Genomic DNA, 12,914 nt, shown 5'->3' on the forward strand with positions numbered 1-12,914 from the left:
GGCTTATCAATCGATAACGATTGCATTAACAGGTAAAAATTGAAAAAAAATTATAATCAATATAAAATGTAACGACTTGTAGTTTTTAATCAACTATAACTAACTAACAAAGTATGCTACTTTAGTATCTTGAACATCTTGTCAAATGTTCATACTTTCAATTGTAAATACACCAGTTTCTGAGAACATCACACATCTTTACTTATCAGCGTTAAATAGATCACTTAACAATGGACGGAGATTCTTGTCGGAATTTCTCACTGGACTCCACATCCAGTTCCCAGTTTGCTCTTCCTTCGGCATGCGTTCCAAAAACGAAGAAATCAAAAGAGCCCGAGAAGCCCGTCGAGGAGGAAAACTCTCCTCACTGTACCGACATAATCACATCCTCGTCCTCGTCCTCGACTTCCACCATCTCGATAGGAGCCTTTGACTCGCAATGCAATGTCCAAAAGGGAACGCTCCCCGGAGCCCCAAATATTGGCTACGAGTTGAACGTGGCCAAGTCAATAATGCAGCAGTACAGCACTCTGAGTGGTGACAATTTGTAAGTATCAAAAAAATATATATATATAACGTTTTGAAATTAAACAAAAAATGCCAAAGTCGACTCAGCTGTTGATGCTGATCAATAATATATATGGTTTATAGGGCCGGAAATGACTCCTTCACTGCGTTTCAACCTTCTGACTGAAAGTGTAATACCATTCTTTGAGTCGATATATTTATATTTTTATAAAACAATTTATTCAACAAACCAAACTTTAAAAAACTCATAACTAAGCCAAAAGAGCATTAATTTTAATTTGGAAAGCTGTCCTATGCAAGTTTTTGTTAGGCTAATAAATCTGCATACTTCATTTAAAATTGAAATTGAAATTTTTGCCAATTTTTGGCAATTTTATGATGTAACCCCTTATAAAATTTATTTGTCAACCGGAGATGGCTAGATCGATTAAGCTGTTAATACTGATCAATAATATATATAGATTATAGGGTCGGAATTAACTCCTTCAAGCTGTGTGTTACAAGCTTCTAACTAAAAGTATAATACCATTCTTTGAGTGGATTTAATTATATTTTTATAAGGCAATTTGTTCAACAAATCAAAGTTTAAAATACTCATAACCAAGCCAAAAGATCAGTAATTTTAAATCGGAAAGCTGCGTTATGTTAGTTTTTGTTAGCCTAATAAATCTGCATACTCAGATTAAAATATAAAAAAACATTTTTGACAATTTTAACTATGTAACCCCTTATAAAATTTTCAAATTTTGAAAAAATGTTGAAAAATTATATTTTGTCCGGAGATGGCTAGATCGACTCAGCTTTTGATGCTGATCAAGAATATATATAATTTATAGGGCCGGAAAAGACTCCTTCTCAGCGTTATAAGCTTCTGACTGAAAATATAATACCATTCTTTGTTTTATATATATTCTTTAACCTACTGAAACAGATTCGATCACATCAGTGACATTATAAAACGTGTGATCGACGAGCGTCCGCCGAATGTGATTGATTTCTTCGAGGAATTCAGCAGGAATGTTCGCGAACAGAAGTTCCATTTGCCGGAACGCTTCCCGCCAAGCGCGATATTCGACGAGGTGCGCACGTTTCGGGTGGCCAAGCAAATTCTCCAGTCCATGAAGGTATACCTCCACCAATATCTGTTGCTTATTTCTACCCAATGGTGGGGCTTCTTCCACAGCTGCCCTATACGGTGGAGGGCGAGGATGTGGACGGCGAGGATATGTATGGGGAGGAGGGTAAAGCCAACGAGGAAGACTTGAGGATCGTCATCGACGATTCGATGCGACTCTTTATCACATTCAATGAACGCGTCCAACAACTACAGTTTTACTGGAACCAGTGCGGCTTCAGTATCTGCAGTGACGACATCTTCCAGTTGGCGAGCGCCATGAATCGTCTGCAGACCCATCCCTCGATCATGCAGTGTCGTTTCTGGGGCTGCATCAACGGTCTGAAGGCCTCCTACTACATTGTGGAAGCGTCACTTACGCGCGAGGAGGTGGCTTCCCGCTTGGTCTTGATGCAGGAGGAGATGAGGGAGAAGCAGCTGCCATTAAAGATGCGCAATGACCGAGAGGAGAGACCCCCACCACCGCACATTGGGCCGGAGCTCACGCCTGGCATCTACGGCTGGGAGGATTTTCCGATCGACGAGCTGGAGAAGATGCAACCTAAAGCAGTGCCCGTTCCATTGGTCGAGGAAATCGAATTCTATGACATTCCGCCGGAGATGATCGGCCTCGGCTGCAATAGATACTCCTATTTCGTGGTTAACTCATTGTACGATGATTGGATTGAGCTACCCATCGTGACGCCCCGGCAGATTGTCGTTTCCCGGCAGATAAAGAAGTTCCTAACCGGCGACCTAGAAGCAGACGTGATATCATATCCCTGCTTTCCAGGCAAAGAGAAGCACTACCTCCGCACCATGATTGGTCGCATTACGGCCGGCACCTATATTGCACCCGCGGGCTATTACCGAAGGATGACCAAAAAGGAGCAGCGGCTATTCGATGGCGAAGATATGGATGAAGGGGAGGAAGAGGAGGAGGAGGAGGAAGAGAATGAGGACTTCAACGAGGCCGAAGAGGAGCAGATCGAGGGTAAATCCTTGACCTTTCTTTTCAACAAATAAATGGGGAAAGGTTTTCCTCTACCCATGAGTTCCTTGTCTTCCTAAAACCATTTACAGATAACGATGTGATGCTGTTAAAGAATGAGAAATACCAGGTGGAACCACTGGGCTCGCTGGCCACTCCTGTGGCCTGGGTGCATGTCCGATCAAATATCCTCAACCAGGGCCGTGTCGTGTGGTACGACGAAGAGAAGGCCCAGAAGGAGAGGGAGAAGGCTCTGGCACTGTACCTCAAAATGCAGCTCATGGACGAAATGGAGGAGGAGGCGGAAGAGGAAGACGAGGAGGAGGGCGAAGAGGAGGGAGAAGAGGAGGGCATGATAGAGGGATTCAATCAGCCCGAAGTCGGTCCCAGTATATTGTCATCGTGCGCCAATGATAGGTGCGCAGAGATTCCGGTCCCATGGCTCATCCGGATGACCAGCAAGTACACCAACCAGAAGGAGCGCATGCTGATCATGCAGTCAAACGTCTGGCCTGGCGCCTTCACTTTTACCTTTGAGAACACCTGCGAGTCCATTTACCTGGGCTGGGGCCACAAATACTTTGCCCGTAACATTCCCTTCAAGCACCTTCCGATCGTGCAAGAGGAGTACAAGCACGAGCCCGATGACTTTATCGAGGCCAACGATCCGACCGTTGAGGACGAGGATGCCTACCGGGCCTGGCTGCTCCGGAAACAGCAGAAGGCCGATTATGTGGTAGAGGATATGGAGGATATTGAGGATGACGACGAATTTGACGACCAGTACGATGATGCTGACTAGCGTGGTTTTGTTAAATTCAATGTTTGTTTTGCAATAAAGTTGGTGAGCTTTAGTTTCGTTTTATTATATGGAAATAAAATAGATATATCGTGTATCTAAAGTGAATAATAGTATTGACTTACACTCTCCTATGTACAATGTTGCCTCTCCTAAATACGGACTTTAAAGGTAAACTTAACTGAAATCACACGTGCATCATAATCGTCATTAAGTTAAATAGCTCTTCGAACCGTATGTACATTGCAGCTGTCTCGTGTGTTAAATACGATAAATATAAATTAGCAATCGTTGGCTGTGACTTTGATGTCCTAATGGCTAAATACGGAATCGAACAAATTTGGTATTACAACAGACAATCACTAAAGGGTAAAACGGCTGGCTTATTGCTTCAGGGCCTCCTGGAGCTGTTCAGTGGCATTTGCAGACGGCTTTAAAAATTTCTCGTTGGCGAGCTGGAATTAGGCAAAGGTGAAAAAAATAAAAGATAATTTTATCTTTACAAAGCTGCTACCTTGGTTATAGCTGAGCCATCTTCAACGTGGGGAGATGTGTTAGTAGCCATGCTCTGAATGCAAAAGCTCTTTAGCTGATCCATTGAGGCAGCCAGCATACTATTTTTGCTATTTGCTAACGTTATCTGCGGTTAATAAATATTCGTTAATCTTGATAGTCTCCAAGAGCAGGAAACGTCCGATTAATTACCTCTTTTTCAATTTTATCTAACGACTCGTCGAAGCCGGTTACTTTTTGCTTGTATTCCGGCCAACTGTTGCTAATTGTGGCAACATGGGATGTTATATTTTCCGATCGATCCAGCAAATCGTCTATTTTCGTCTGTAAATATAATATTAGCAATAAATCTGTGCTGATACGCATCAATAATACCAATAATACCTTATGCAGAGATATTTCCTCGCTAAGCATTTTCGTTGTTTGACTTAGGGTATTATTGGCATCCTTCAAGTCGTTTGCCAAAAGCTTAAGGGAGTTCAGTGTGGTTTTATTAAGAGCTGTAATATCGTCCGACAAGTTGGCAGGCAAGGCATTAGCCTGTAGCGTTGGCAATTGCGATAGATTAACCTGAAAGTGTTTGAAATCGATTTAATAAAGCATTTTGTTGTTTTAGGGGGCAATCGTACCTTCAGAGCTTCTGTTTCCGCTTGAAGGGATTTTTGAACCTCCATATACTTGTTATAGTGCTCCTTTATAGCCTCTATGTCAGTGGCCACGGCCTCTATCTTCGCCCCGAAGTCGGCCACCAGCTTCTCATCTTTGCCGTGATTCCTTTGGGCCGCCACCGTCGCCTCCAGATTGCTGAAGTTGTTCCGCAGACTCTCCATGGTTTTCTGCAGCTCACTGATCTCATTAACGACGACAGTTTGATTCTTTAACAGGTAGGACGAAGTCTCGTGCCATCTCTGGAGCGTGTCCGGAAAGTTTTTGCTCATCGCAGACACTGTAAAGATTATATAATTGATAAAAGGCGTTTCTCCACAACGAGCCAAATAATGCTCACCCTCCTCCATCTTCTGGCGGTAGTCGTAGAGTTGCTGGCGCAGATCAAAGTAGAGCCAGTACAAAATGCCCACAATTAAAATGCCAATGATTCCTAATAAAAGCGGACCGCACATGCGGAAATAGGCAATTTTCCGATGGCTACGGCGACTGGAGCCAGCGACATTTGTCTGAAAAGAGCCACACATATATACATACATAAATATGTTCATTTGTAAATACAATATTACCCATGCGTAATCATCAGGGTCATCGGTCGAAACAGAGAGCAACTTGTCCTGGGAATGTGTGGCTCCGCCAGTGGTCCTCCGGTTGGCCCTCTTCGACGAGGACTGGGTGGCGATCAGGGCGTCCAGCTCGCGTCGCTTTTTCATTTTCTTTCCAGCCCGCAAAGGGACCTCAATGCGGTGATGACAGTCCATTGTGAGCTGCTTAGATTTTACATTTTCTCTTTCTTATACTGATAAAAATACAACTTTTGCGCATGATTGTTTTTCCACAATGAGCAGTGCTGCCGGCTTGGCTCGGAATAGCTAAAAATTCGCTAATCTCCATTTAGCTTTTTCCAGCTGGCGGTAATGCAGTTGATAAGGAAACCAAGCAGATCCACAGGAAAGCAAGCAGTGAAAACTGGTTCCTAGTTGTCGTGAGCAGTGCGAACTAGTTCCAAGCAGTAGGTGCCTGCTAATATAACTCGTTATCGTTATTTCGTTTACGATATATCAACGTTAAACAGGGTGTTTCATACATTGTGTGCGCGCCACTGTTACTGGCGCCGCGGCAAGAAGAGGCATTCGTCATTGATTTTTACGTGCTTTTGCCCTCTTTATCGATCTAGTTTAATTAAGTTTAAAGCCAGTCTTCGCAATGTTTTGTGCGCCCCTGCTCGTCCGCTCAGAGTTTCCGTTTAGTGTGTTCTAACAGGGCCCAATATTATGAATTAAAATCGGTTCGTTGATGCACTGTTACGCGCAATTCGAAATGGCCAAGTACAGCTTTAAAACAATAAGTCAGAAACACAAAACGTTTCCCACGGACCTAAACATGTACGGAATCGGAATGAAGTGTAAATCGCAGCTAATGGAGGACCAGGAGAATGTGACACTGATCATCAATCGACGAAACTCGGTTCGCCAGAAGCCGAAAGGTTGGACATGGACCCTGCTGCGGTGCAGGTGGCAGAAGAAGCTAGTGCTCTTGTTGATATTTATTTGTATGTGCGTGCTTATTGTCTTCGCCAATACGCATCTACTGGTGCGGGGCAACATCCTCTCGGCCTTCCTCTCCAGCCGGCTCAATAAGCTGTCCCAAGACGAGAAACAGGAGGCGAGGTTTCCAGCAGATGTCCAGCAGACGACGGCGCCAGTGCCGCCCGTTTTGAAGCCGACCCACTACCTGCTGAACTACTCGTCCTCAGCGCACCTGGAGTTGGGCGAGCAGCTCAACGGACTAGCCTCGGACTACAACATATTCGTCATTTACACGCGGGAGAACTACCACTTGAACCTTAAATTTGACCTATTTGCACACAGTTTGCTGAAGCACACCAGTGCCCAGCTGCACCTGCACGTTATCACAGACAGGGAGAGCCAGGCCTCGGTGCTGGAAATCCTGCAGCGGCAGATTCGGAGATTCCGCAGAACGGTGATATATACCATATACGATGTTAAAGTCTGCTCCGGCATAATACAAGACATTGCTGCCAAGCTCTCCCCGTACTTTAGCTCAACACCCAACTCCTATTATAGCGACTCCTTGTTTTTCCTGTCTCTCGGCCTGCACAGGATCGCCGACAGGAGCTTGAACAGGGCCATTCTGCTGGATTGTGATATAGTCTTCCGATCAGATGTCCGACTGCTGTTCAACGAGTTTGACCATTTTCTACCGCACCAGCTTTATGGGCTGGCCCCGGAACTAACTCCCGTCTATCGCCATATCCTGTACCGGTACCGTGTGCGGTATCCGAAGACCAGTTTCGGTAACCCGTACTATCCGATGAACAACGAATTAATGGGCGGCAGCCAGCATAATCACCTCCATGGCCACGGCTATCCTGGTCTCAACTCTGGCGTTGTCCTGCTGCTGCTGAACCGCATCAGGAACTCAAAGTCTTACCTGGAGAAGCTGACCCATTCGGAGGTGCACGCGCTGGTGGCCAAGTATTCCTTCAAGGGCCATCTGGGGGACCAGGACTTCTTCACGCTCCTCGGCTACGAGTACCCCAACTTGATATACAGATTAGACTGCATCTGGAACCGGCAGCTGTGCACCTGGTGGAAGGATCACGGCTACAGCGACATATTCGACGCTTATTTCCGCTGCGAGGGCAATATTAAAATGTACCATGGCAATTGTAACACGCGAATTCCAGAATAAATGAATTAAATTGTTATAGTATAATAATTGAAATGCGTTTTTTTAGCTTTTATTTTTTTAATGCGTTGATGAGTTGTTAAATTTTGGAAAAATAAGCAATAATTGCTAATTGGCAAAAAAAAACAAGGAAGAAACTCCAAAAATGCAACAAAAAAATACGTTTGTGCATTTGTTGTTATTTTTCTGTCGCCTCTTTGTTGCTGTTGTTGTTTCCGGGCAAAGACAGGAAAAAAAACCATGGTTATTTTTTTTGTTAAGCGGCACCGTTGAAATTGTTTAAATTTTTAATTTTGTTTTTGTCCGCCAAAATGAGCAGTGCTGCCGGCCTGGCTAGAAAATATCTATAAATTCGCTAGTTTCCATTTAGCTTCCAAAGGAACTAGTTCCAAGCAGTGGTGCATACCGATACATATAGTTATCGATATATAAACATTAAACAGGGTGTTTCGTGTGAGGATTTCTTCATATTATCTTATCTCATTAACCTTCATTTCTGGCTCGCTTAGTTATGAATTAGGACTTAAGCAAAAGTTCAGCATAAACAATAAACGATGGCGCCGAATGCAGCTGTACCAGTGGAGCGATATGAGCCCGAGAACGTCGGCATCAACGCCATTCTCTTGGGGCCGCCAGGTTCCGGCAAGGGAACGCAGGTGGGTTCAAAGTTACATAATGTGTTTTAGTGATATGGGACGCTACATGCAGTCTATAAATAAATACAACGTGTTCAAAATGTGCGGGTCGAATGTTTGTAAATAAGTAAGAGTGATGGATTTTGTTAATGCCGGTACAAAGTGGTTAGCTGGAGACTTATGTAACGCTACACGTTCTAAAATTATGTATCTACATGTGTGTCGTGTCCCTTGAATGCCCTCTAAAGAAATGCTTGACCCTGAAAGTGAGTAAATTTGCCGCGTCTCGGAGAATGAGGCCACCGGTTGCCGACATGTACATAGGTTCCGCTGAGTAATTCTATACGCAACATACGAGAACTTTCGCTGCTTTCTGCTAGAACTGCATCTTATCTCGGCTGGTCGCTAATTGCTAACCGTTGTGATACGCCGCGCGGCAATAAATTGATTAAAGGTCGCCCAATTGCTATCAATGTATTTTAATTATGCCACTTTCAGGCTCCGCTGCTGAAGGAGAAGTTCTGCGTCTGCCACTTATCTACTGGCGACATGCTGCGGGCGGAAATTTCATCCGGATCCAAGCTTGGAGCCGAGCTGAAGAAGGTTATGGATGCCGGCAAACTGGTCTCCGATGACCTGGTTGTGGACATGATTGATTCCAACCTGGACAAGCCCGAGTGCAAGAATGGCTTCTTGCTCGACGGCTTCCCCAGGACTGTTGTTCAAGCCGAGAAGGTAAGAGAGTTACTTAAAGATTTCTCAAATTTTTGCTCAATTACCATTTTCTTGCAGCTCGACACATTGCTGGACAAGAGGAAAGCCAATCTGGATGCCGTCATTGAGTTTGCCATTGACGACAGCCTGCTAGTGAGGCGAATCACCGGCCGCCTTATCCATCAGTCCAGCGGACGATCCTATCACGAGGAATTCGCGCCTCCTAAAAAGCCAATGACGGATGATGTTAGTATACTCAGGGAATGCTTTCAAAGTGGCAATAATCCAATGTGTATCTATCCCCTCAGATTACCGGAGAACCGCTGATGCGACGAAGCGATGACAACGCCGAAGCTTTGAAAAAGAGGCTTGAGTCATATCACAAGCAGACGCGGCCCCTGGTCGACTACTACGGCCTGAGAGGTCTGCACTTCAAGGTGGACGCCGCGAAGAAGTCCAGCGACGTCTTCTCCACCATCGAAACCATATTCCAACGCAAACGTCCAGCAGCCCAACTTCAATTGTGATTTGTCCAAGCGCAATGATCCAAGTACTGATACTGCCGCCGCCTCCCGACAATTTATTTTGAGACACACAACACAAACACAATGTTTTTAAGCCTAAAGTTAAAGAGTAAAGAATTGCATCTGGAAAACCTAAATAGACGAAATAACTATTGTTTGAGATCTACTACTTTCCTTGTACAGATTTCTAAAATGTATAAGTGTTACTTTTTACATTTCACTATTTGTAACTATAATAAAACTTACTAAAAAAGACCCTTCAAAGTTTAAATTAATAGGCGAGCTTTAACCTTTAAGCACTTCCCTCACTAAATATGACTTCAGGACTTTGTTGGCTTCCGCTTAGTATGAAATCTAATTGATTTCTGCTTAAAAACTTAATAATAATTCAAACATTAATAAACTGGCTCTAATTGTTCCGAGAACTATCAAAAGCAATCATCTGTAAGAGCTAACGATTATTGAAGGGTCATTTTGCACACACCACACCTCAAGTGTTGTAAATGGAAATTTGCTAATGGAAGTGGTTAATGGGAAACTTAAATTTGATCAAGTGATTAATTTTTATTGGGTTTACCTGTAAACAGAACCTATAAATCGAACATATAGCCGCAAAGCCTTGCCGCTCGAACGTACATACGTCAAGCTCCCTAATGTTAATGCCAAATTAAGTACGTATAACTATCGCATACATATTATATAAATTTATAACGACGATTGACTAATCACTGGCTTGACTTTTTAGCAAATAGCGACTTACACTTCAAAGTCTAAAGTGTGTGCAGGCGGCGCTGTATTGGTGTGTACTACACTTGAAGTTCGCAGGTGAAGCCCAGGTATAAAAGCCAAACTTCATAGAAACATTTTTCAGTTAGTTCCAGCAGCTGCATTGCTAAACATCCATTCCGTCTCAATACAAGTCGAGCTCCATTGTAAGACCTATAATTCATTTATATCGTTTGTGCTGATCGGATCGGAGGGAGCTTTGTTAGGCAAATGAGACGCGAGCAACCAGTTTTGTAGTGTGTAAACAGTGACATCTTTCGGCTCCGAACCAGATATGCATACCAAGTGGCCTTTTCTATGCATATTCATTCGGCGAATGCAGTCCGTATCTGAAAAGATTTCCATTGTCACTGTCCATTTAAAACCCCCGACTCTAGGTTAGGCTCCAAAACTGGTTGCCTCCCGACCGCGATTCGCTCCATTTGCGAATGTGAAAAAGTGCCCATTTCGCAATATTAATACCTATTTTTCGCTTGTGTTTGGCAGGTTCCCCTCCAAAATGAAGATGGTTATTGCGCTTTTCGTCCTTGGACTGGTCCTGGTCGCAGCCGAGGATAAGTACACCACCAAGTACGACAACATCGACGTGGACGAGATCCTGAAGTCGGACCGCCTGTTCAACAACTACTTCAAGTGCCTCATCGACACCGGAAAGTGCACTCCCGAGGGCCGCGAGCTTAAGAAGTCCCTGCCGGACGCCCTGAAAACAGAGTGCAGCAAGTGCAGCGAGAAGCAGCGTCAGAACACCGACAAGGTCATCCGCTACATTATTGACAACAAGCCCGAGGAGTGGAAGCAGCTCCAGGCCAAGTACGATCCCGAGGAAGTCTACATCAAGCGTTACCGCGCTCAGGCCAACTCCGCCGGAATCAAGGTCTAAGTTGGCTTTGGCAATGGCGAAACCCAATTGTTATTACGCACACTGTTAATTAGGTCTATCTAAATATCATGTCCATCCAAATTGTTTATCCTCCGATCGTGCGCTCAATAAAGAGATTTGTTTTGTACACAACACTGTTTTCAAAGGAGCGTTTTCGCAATTACAGATATCTAATATCTAATATCAGTTCAATTAATTCCGCAAAATGAGCCAGTTTAGTCTAGACTTATGTAAATTTGTAGGCCACTTGATCGATGACGCATCAAGCGATCAAATCGGTAGACAATTAAAAGCTTAACAACAAAGCAGCAGTCACAAGATTACGTCTAGACTTAATATATGGTTTCGATATAGAATTTGAGTCCGCCGATTTGCATTAACATTGCAAATCCAAAGTTGGCAACGGTCGGTTGGTAAACATCGCGTGTTTGGTCTTGCTTCTGGAACTATTACTTATATTATTCTTAAAAGAGGCAATGACTCGAAACCTGTGGCCGACAGCGGCGAATAACTCAACCATGAAAAAAGCGTTGTCCTTCGAACGAACAGTGTACTAGAACCTATTTCAGGTCACGGCAAGAGCCGTCTCACATCGTGGGACAAAAGAATATTAATAAATATGTTATCGGTATTTTTTAATTATCTTATAAATGTACAAAGCTTAGGGTTAATATACGGGTTTAACTTGCAAGTGCGTTTACGTTAATGTCTCTCCTTGTGCGACACACGCTTCCAAGTAGTCTATACGCCGTTCCAGGATGGTTAGTTTTTCGTTTAGTACCGCCAACCGCGAACGACAGGACATGTCTGAAAGGTAATAAAATATAATATAGTAATTTATTACCAGTAGGACTTGCTGACGCTATTCTTTCAATTTAAACTTTATGTTCCTTCAAAATTTGTTATGTCTTGCAGGGTATTATAAAATCAGTCAGAAGTTTACAACGCAGTGAAGGAGGCACCTCAGACCATATAAAGTTAAGATATAGCCATTATATATTATTCTACAATTTTGTGTTTAATTTAATGAAATTCGGACGACTATATCATATAGGTGCCATACAAACGATTGTTAGATATAGAGAAATGCAAATCTGTCAATGTAAAACGGTAAATATAACAAGTATATGTGAATGAAAACAAAGCAGGTATCATTGTTTTTTAACATAAATATATATAATTATATTGTAATGATTGCTAGTCATCGAAGTTCTATCTGTAACGGTATATAAATTTCGGCGTGCCGAAGTTAGGTTCCTTTTTGATTGAAATATTACACATCTGTCTTCAGATTCTAATTTATGTTACATTTTTCTCACACAGTAACCTATTTATTTATAATGTAATAGCTACATTTATAGGGTTTCAATCTTCTCAGTAAAGTTTGAATAATTGTTTTTGACAGATTTATAACTTTAGGGCCATGCTAAACGAATATATAAGCCACTACTATTATTATTAATAAAATAACAGTCAGTAAGCCGGATAAAGACTAACACCCAGCAGATGTGTCTTTGGGCCGACCGTCTATACCGGATTTATCTACACACTCATACACAGCTTCTTCACTTATTTTTCGCCGAAACGAACAACCGCATTGTATGTTTGTTGATTTACTATTCGTGTAAATAAATTCAATGACAATGAATGTTTTGTTAGCTAGCTTATAATATTCGTATGTTCATAAATACAAGAGTAAATACTATTGTACGCACACATATGCAATATGGGGGCCCGTGTACTTGGCTGTGTTTTCTTACCGAAAGAGTTTAGAAAGTCAGTTATACGCTTTATGCTGGCAGTTATCACTTCAATGTATTCTCTGTTCGCCCAGTCCTGATGGATTTGTTTTTGAATGGCCTCTCTGTGAGCTCCGCTCATTTTCAGGTGCTTTATTTTCTCCTTTATTTTATTTATATGAACAATTTGTAGTTATCGGGAACAGTTATCAGCAGTGTGCCCAGAGGGAAGAATTAAGGCGTTTACCGAACAAAATACCGGTTTGTTGTAAAATAAAAGGATTTTTGTAGTTCAGACATAAATATTACCTAG

The 12,914-nt window shown here is 42.8% G+C and overlaps 6 protein-coding genes across 6 annotated transcripts; 4 read left to right on the forward strand and 2 right to left on the reverse strand.

Moving 5' to 3' along the window:
* The first annotated feature begins 99 nt into the window (after positions 1 to 99).
* Rsph4a (Radial spoke head protein 4a) lies at positions 100 to 3,487 on the forward strand. The gene is made up of 4 exons (XM_020962552.2): positions 100 to 547; positions 1,460 to 1,652; positions 1,712 to 2,636; positions 2,726 to 3,487. The coding sequence occupies exons 1-4, from the start codon at positions 231 to 233 to the stop codon at positions 3,433 to 3,435; spliced, it is 2,145 nt and encodes a 714-aa protein (XP_020818211.1). The 5' UTR covers positions 100 to 230; the 3' UTR covers positions 3,436 to 3,487.
* On the reverse strand, positions 3,458 to 5,532 carry LOC110191657 (uncharacterized). Its single transcript, XM_020962554.2, has 7 exons — positions 5,181 to 5,532; positions 4,952 to 5,120; positions 4,575 to 4,891; positions 4,330 to 4,515; positions 4,138 to 4,269; positions 3,947 to 4,072; positions 3,458 to 3,887 (listed from the first exon to the last, which is right to left on the reverse strand). Exons 1-7 carry the CDS (start codon positions 5,370 to 5,372, stop codon positions 3,816 to 3,818), a joined length of 1,194 nt encoding a protein of 397 aa, XP_020818213.2. The 5' UTR covers positions 5,373 to 5,532; the 3' UTR covers positions 3,458 to 3,815.
* Positions 5,533 to 5,595: 63 nt separating this feature from the next.
* Positions 5,596 to 7,353, forward strand: Xxylt (Xyloside xylosyltransferase). The gene has a single exon (XM_020962553.2). It carries the CDS (start codon positions 5,908 to 5,910, stop codon positions 7,324 to 7,326), a length of 1,419 nt encoding a protein of 472 aa, XP_020818212.2. The 5' UTR covers positions 5,596 to 5,907; the 3' UTR covers positions 7,327 to 7,353.
* Ak2 (Adenylate kinase 2) lies at positions 7,348 to 9,451 on the forward strand. Its single transcript, XM_020962557.2, has 4 exons — positions 7,348 to 7,979; positions 8,457 to 8,693; positions 8,751 to 8,918; positions 8,981 to 9,451. The coding sequence occupies exons 1-4, from the start codon at positions 7,878 to 7,880 to the stop codon at positions 9,197 to 9,199; spliced, it is 726 nt and encodes a 241-aa protein (XP_020818216.1). The 5' UTR covers positions 7,348 to 7,877; the 3' UTR covers positions 9,200 to 9,451.
* Positions 9,452 to 10,065: 614 nt separating this feature from the next.
* EbpIII (Ejaculatory bulb protein III) lies at positions 10,066 to 10,989 on the forward strand. The gene is made up of 2 exons (XM_020962558.2): positions 10,066 to 10,128; positions 10,469 to 10,989. Exon 2 carries the CDS (start codon positions 10,482 to 10,484, stop codon positions 10,860 to 10,862), a length of 381 nt encoding a protein of 126 aa, XP_020818217.1. The 5' UTR covers positions 10,066 to 10,128; positions 10,469 to 10,481; the 3' UTR covers positions 10,863 to 10,989.
* A 491-nt stretch (positions 10,990 to 11,480) lies between these two features.
* HSPC300 (hematopoietic stem/progenitor cell protein 300) lies at positions 11,481 to 12,836 on the reverse strand. Its single transcript, XM_020962560.2, has 2 exons — positions 12,623 to 12,836; positions 11,481 to 11,669 (listed from the first exon to the last, which is right to left on the reverse strand). The coding sequence occupies exons 1-2, from the start codon at positions 12,741 to 12,743 to the stop codon at positions 11,560 to 11,562; spliced, it is 231 nt and encodes a 76-aa protein (XP_020818219.1). The 5' UTR covers positions 12,744 to 12,836; the 3' UTR covers positions 11,481 to 11,559.
* Positions 12,837 to 12,914: the final 78 nt, after the last annotated feature.

Source organism: Drosophila serrata, unplaced genomic scaffold (genome assembly GCF_035046125.1).
Source record: "Drosophila serrata isolate PLE 108 unplaced genomic scaffold, ASM3504612v1 contig_184, whole genome shotgun sequence".
Taxonomy (NCBI): Eukaryota; Metazoa; Arthropoda; class Insecta; order Diptera; family Drosophilidae; genus Drosophila; species Drosophila serrata.

Bases quoted from the DNA above. Each gene is read 5' to 3' on its own strand.
- Rsph4a (XM_020962552.2), top strand. From the start codon at position 231: ATGGACGGAGATTCTTGTCGGAATTTCTCACTGGACTCCACATCCAGT. The intron at 548-1,459 runs GTAAGTATCAAA...CTACTGAAACAG, and splicing joins ACTCTGAGTGGTGACAATTT to ATTCGATCACATCAGTGACA. The intron at 1,653-1,711 runs GTATACCTCCAC...CTTCTTCCACAG, and splicing joins AAATTCTCCAGTCCATGAAG to CTGCCCTATACGGTGGAGGG.
- LOC110191657 (XM_020962554.2), bottom strand. From the start codon at position 5,372: ATGGACTGTCATCACCGCATTGAGGTCCCTTTGCGGGCTGGAAAGAAA. The intron at 5,121-5,180 runs GTAATATTGTAT...GGCTCTTTTCAG, and splicing joins ACCCTGATGATTACGCATGG to ACAAATGTCGCTGGCTCCAG. The intron at 4,516-4,574 runs GTACGATTGCCC...AAACACTTTCAG, and splicing joins CGGAAACAGAAGCTCTGAAG to GTTAATCTATCGCAATTGCC.
- Xxylt (XM_020962553.2), top strand. From the start codon at position 5,908: ATGCACTGTTACGCGCAATTCGAAATGGCCAAGTACAGCTTTAAAACA.
- Ak2 (XM_020962557.2), top strand. From the start codon at position 7,878: ATGGCGCCGAATGCAGCTGTACCAGTGGAGCGATATGAGCCCGAGAAC. The intron at 7,980-8,456 runs GTGGGTTCAAAG...TGCCACTTTCAG, and splicing joins GTTCCGGCAAGGGAACGCAG to GCTCCGCTGCTGAAGGAGAA. The intron at 8,694-8,750 runs GTAAGAGAGTTA...ATTTTCTTGCAG, and splicing joins CTGTTGTTCAAGCCGAGAAG to CTCGACACATTGCTGGACAA.
- EbpIII (XM_020962558.2), top strand. From the start codon at position 10,482: ATGAAGATGGTTATTGCGCTTTTCGTCCTTGGACTGGTCCTGGTCGCA.
- HSPC300 (XM_020962560.2), bottom strand. From the start codon at position 12,743: ATGAGCGGAGCTCACAGAGAGGCCATTCAAAAACAAATCCATCAGGAC. The intron at 11,670-12,622 runs GTAAGAAAACAC...ATTACCTTTCAG, and splicing joins TGACTTTCTAAACTCTTTCG to ACATGTCCTGTCGTTCGCGG.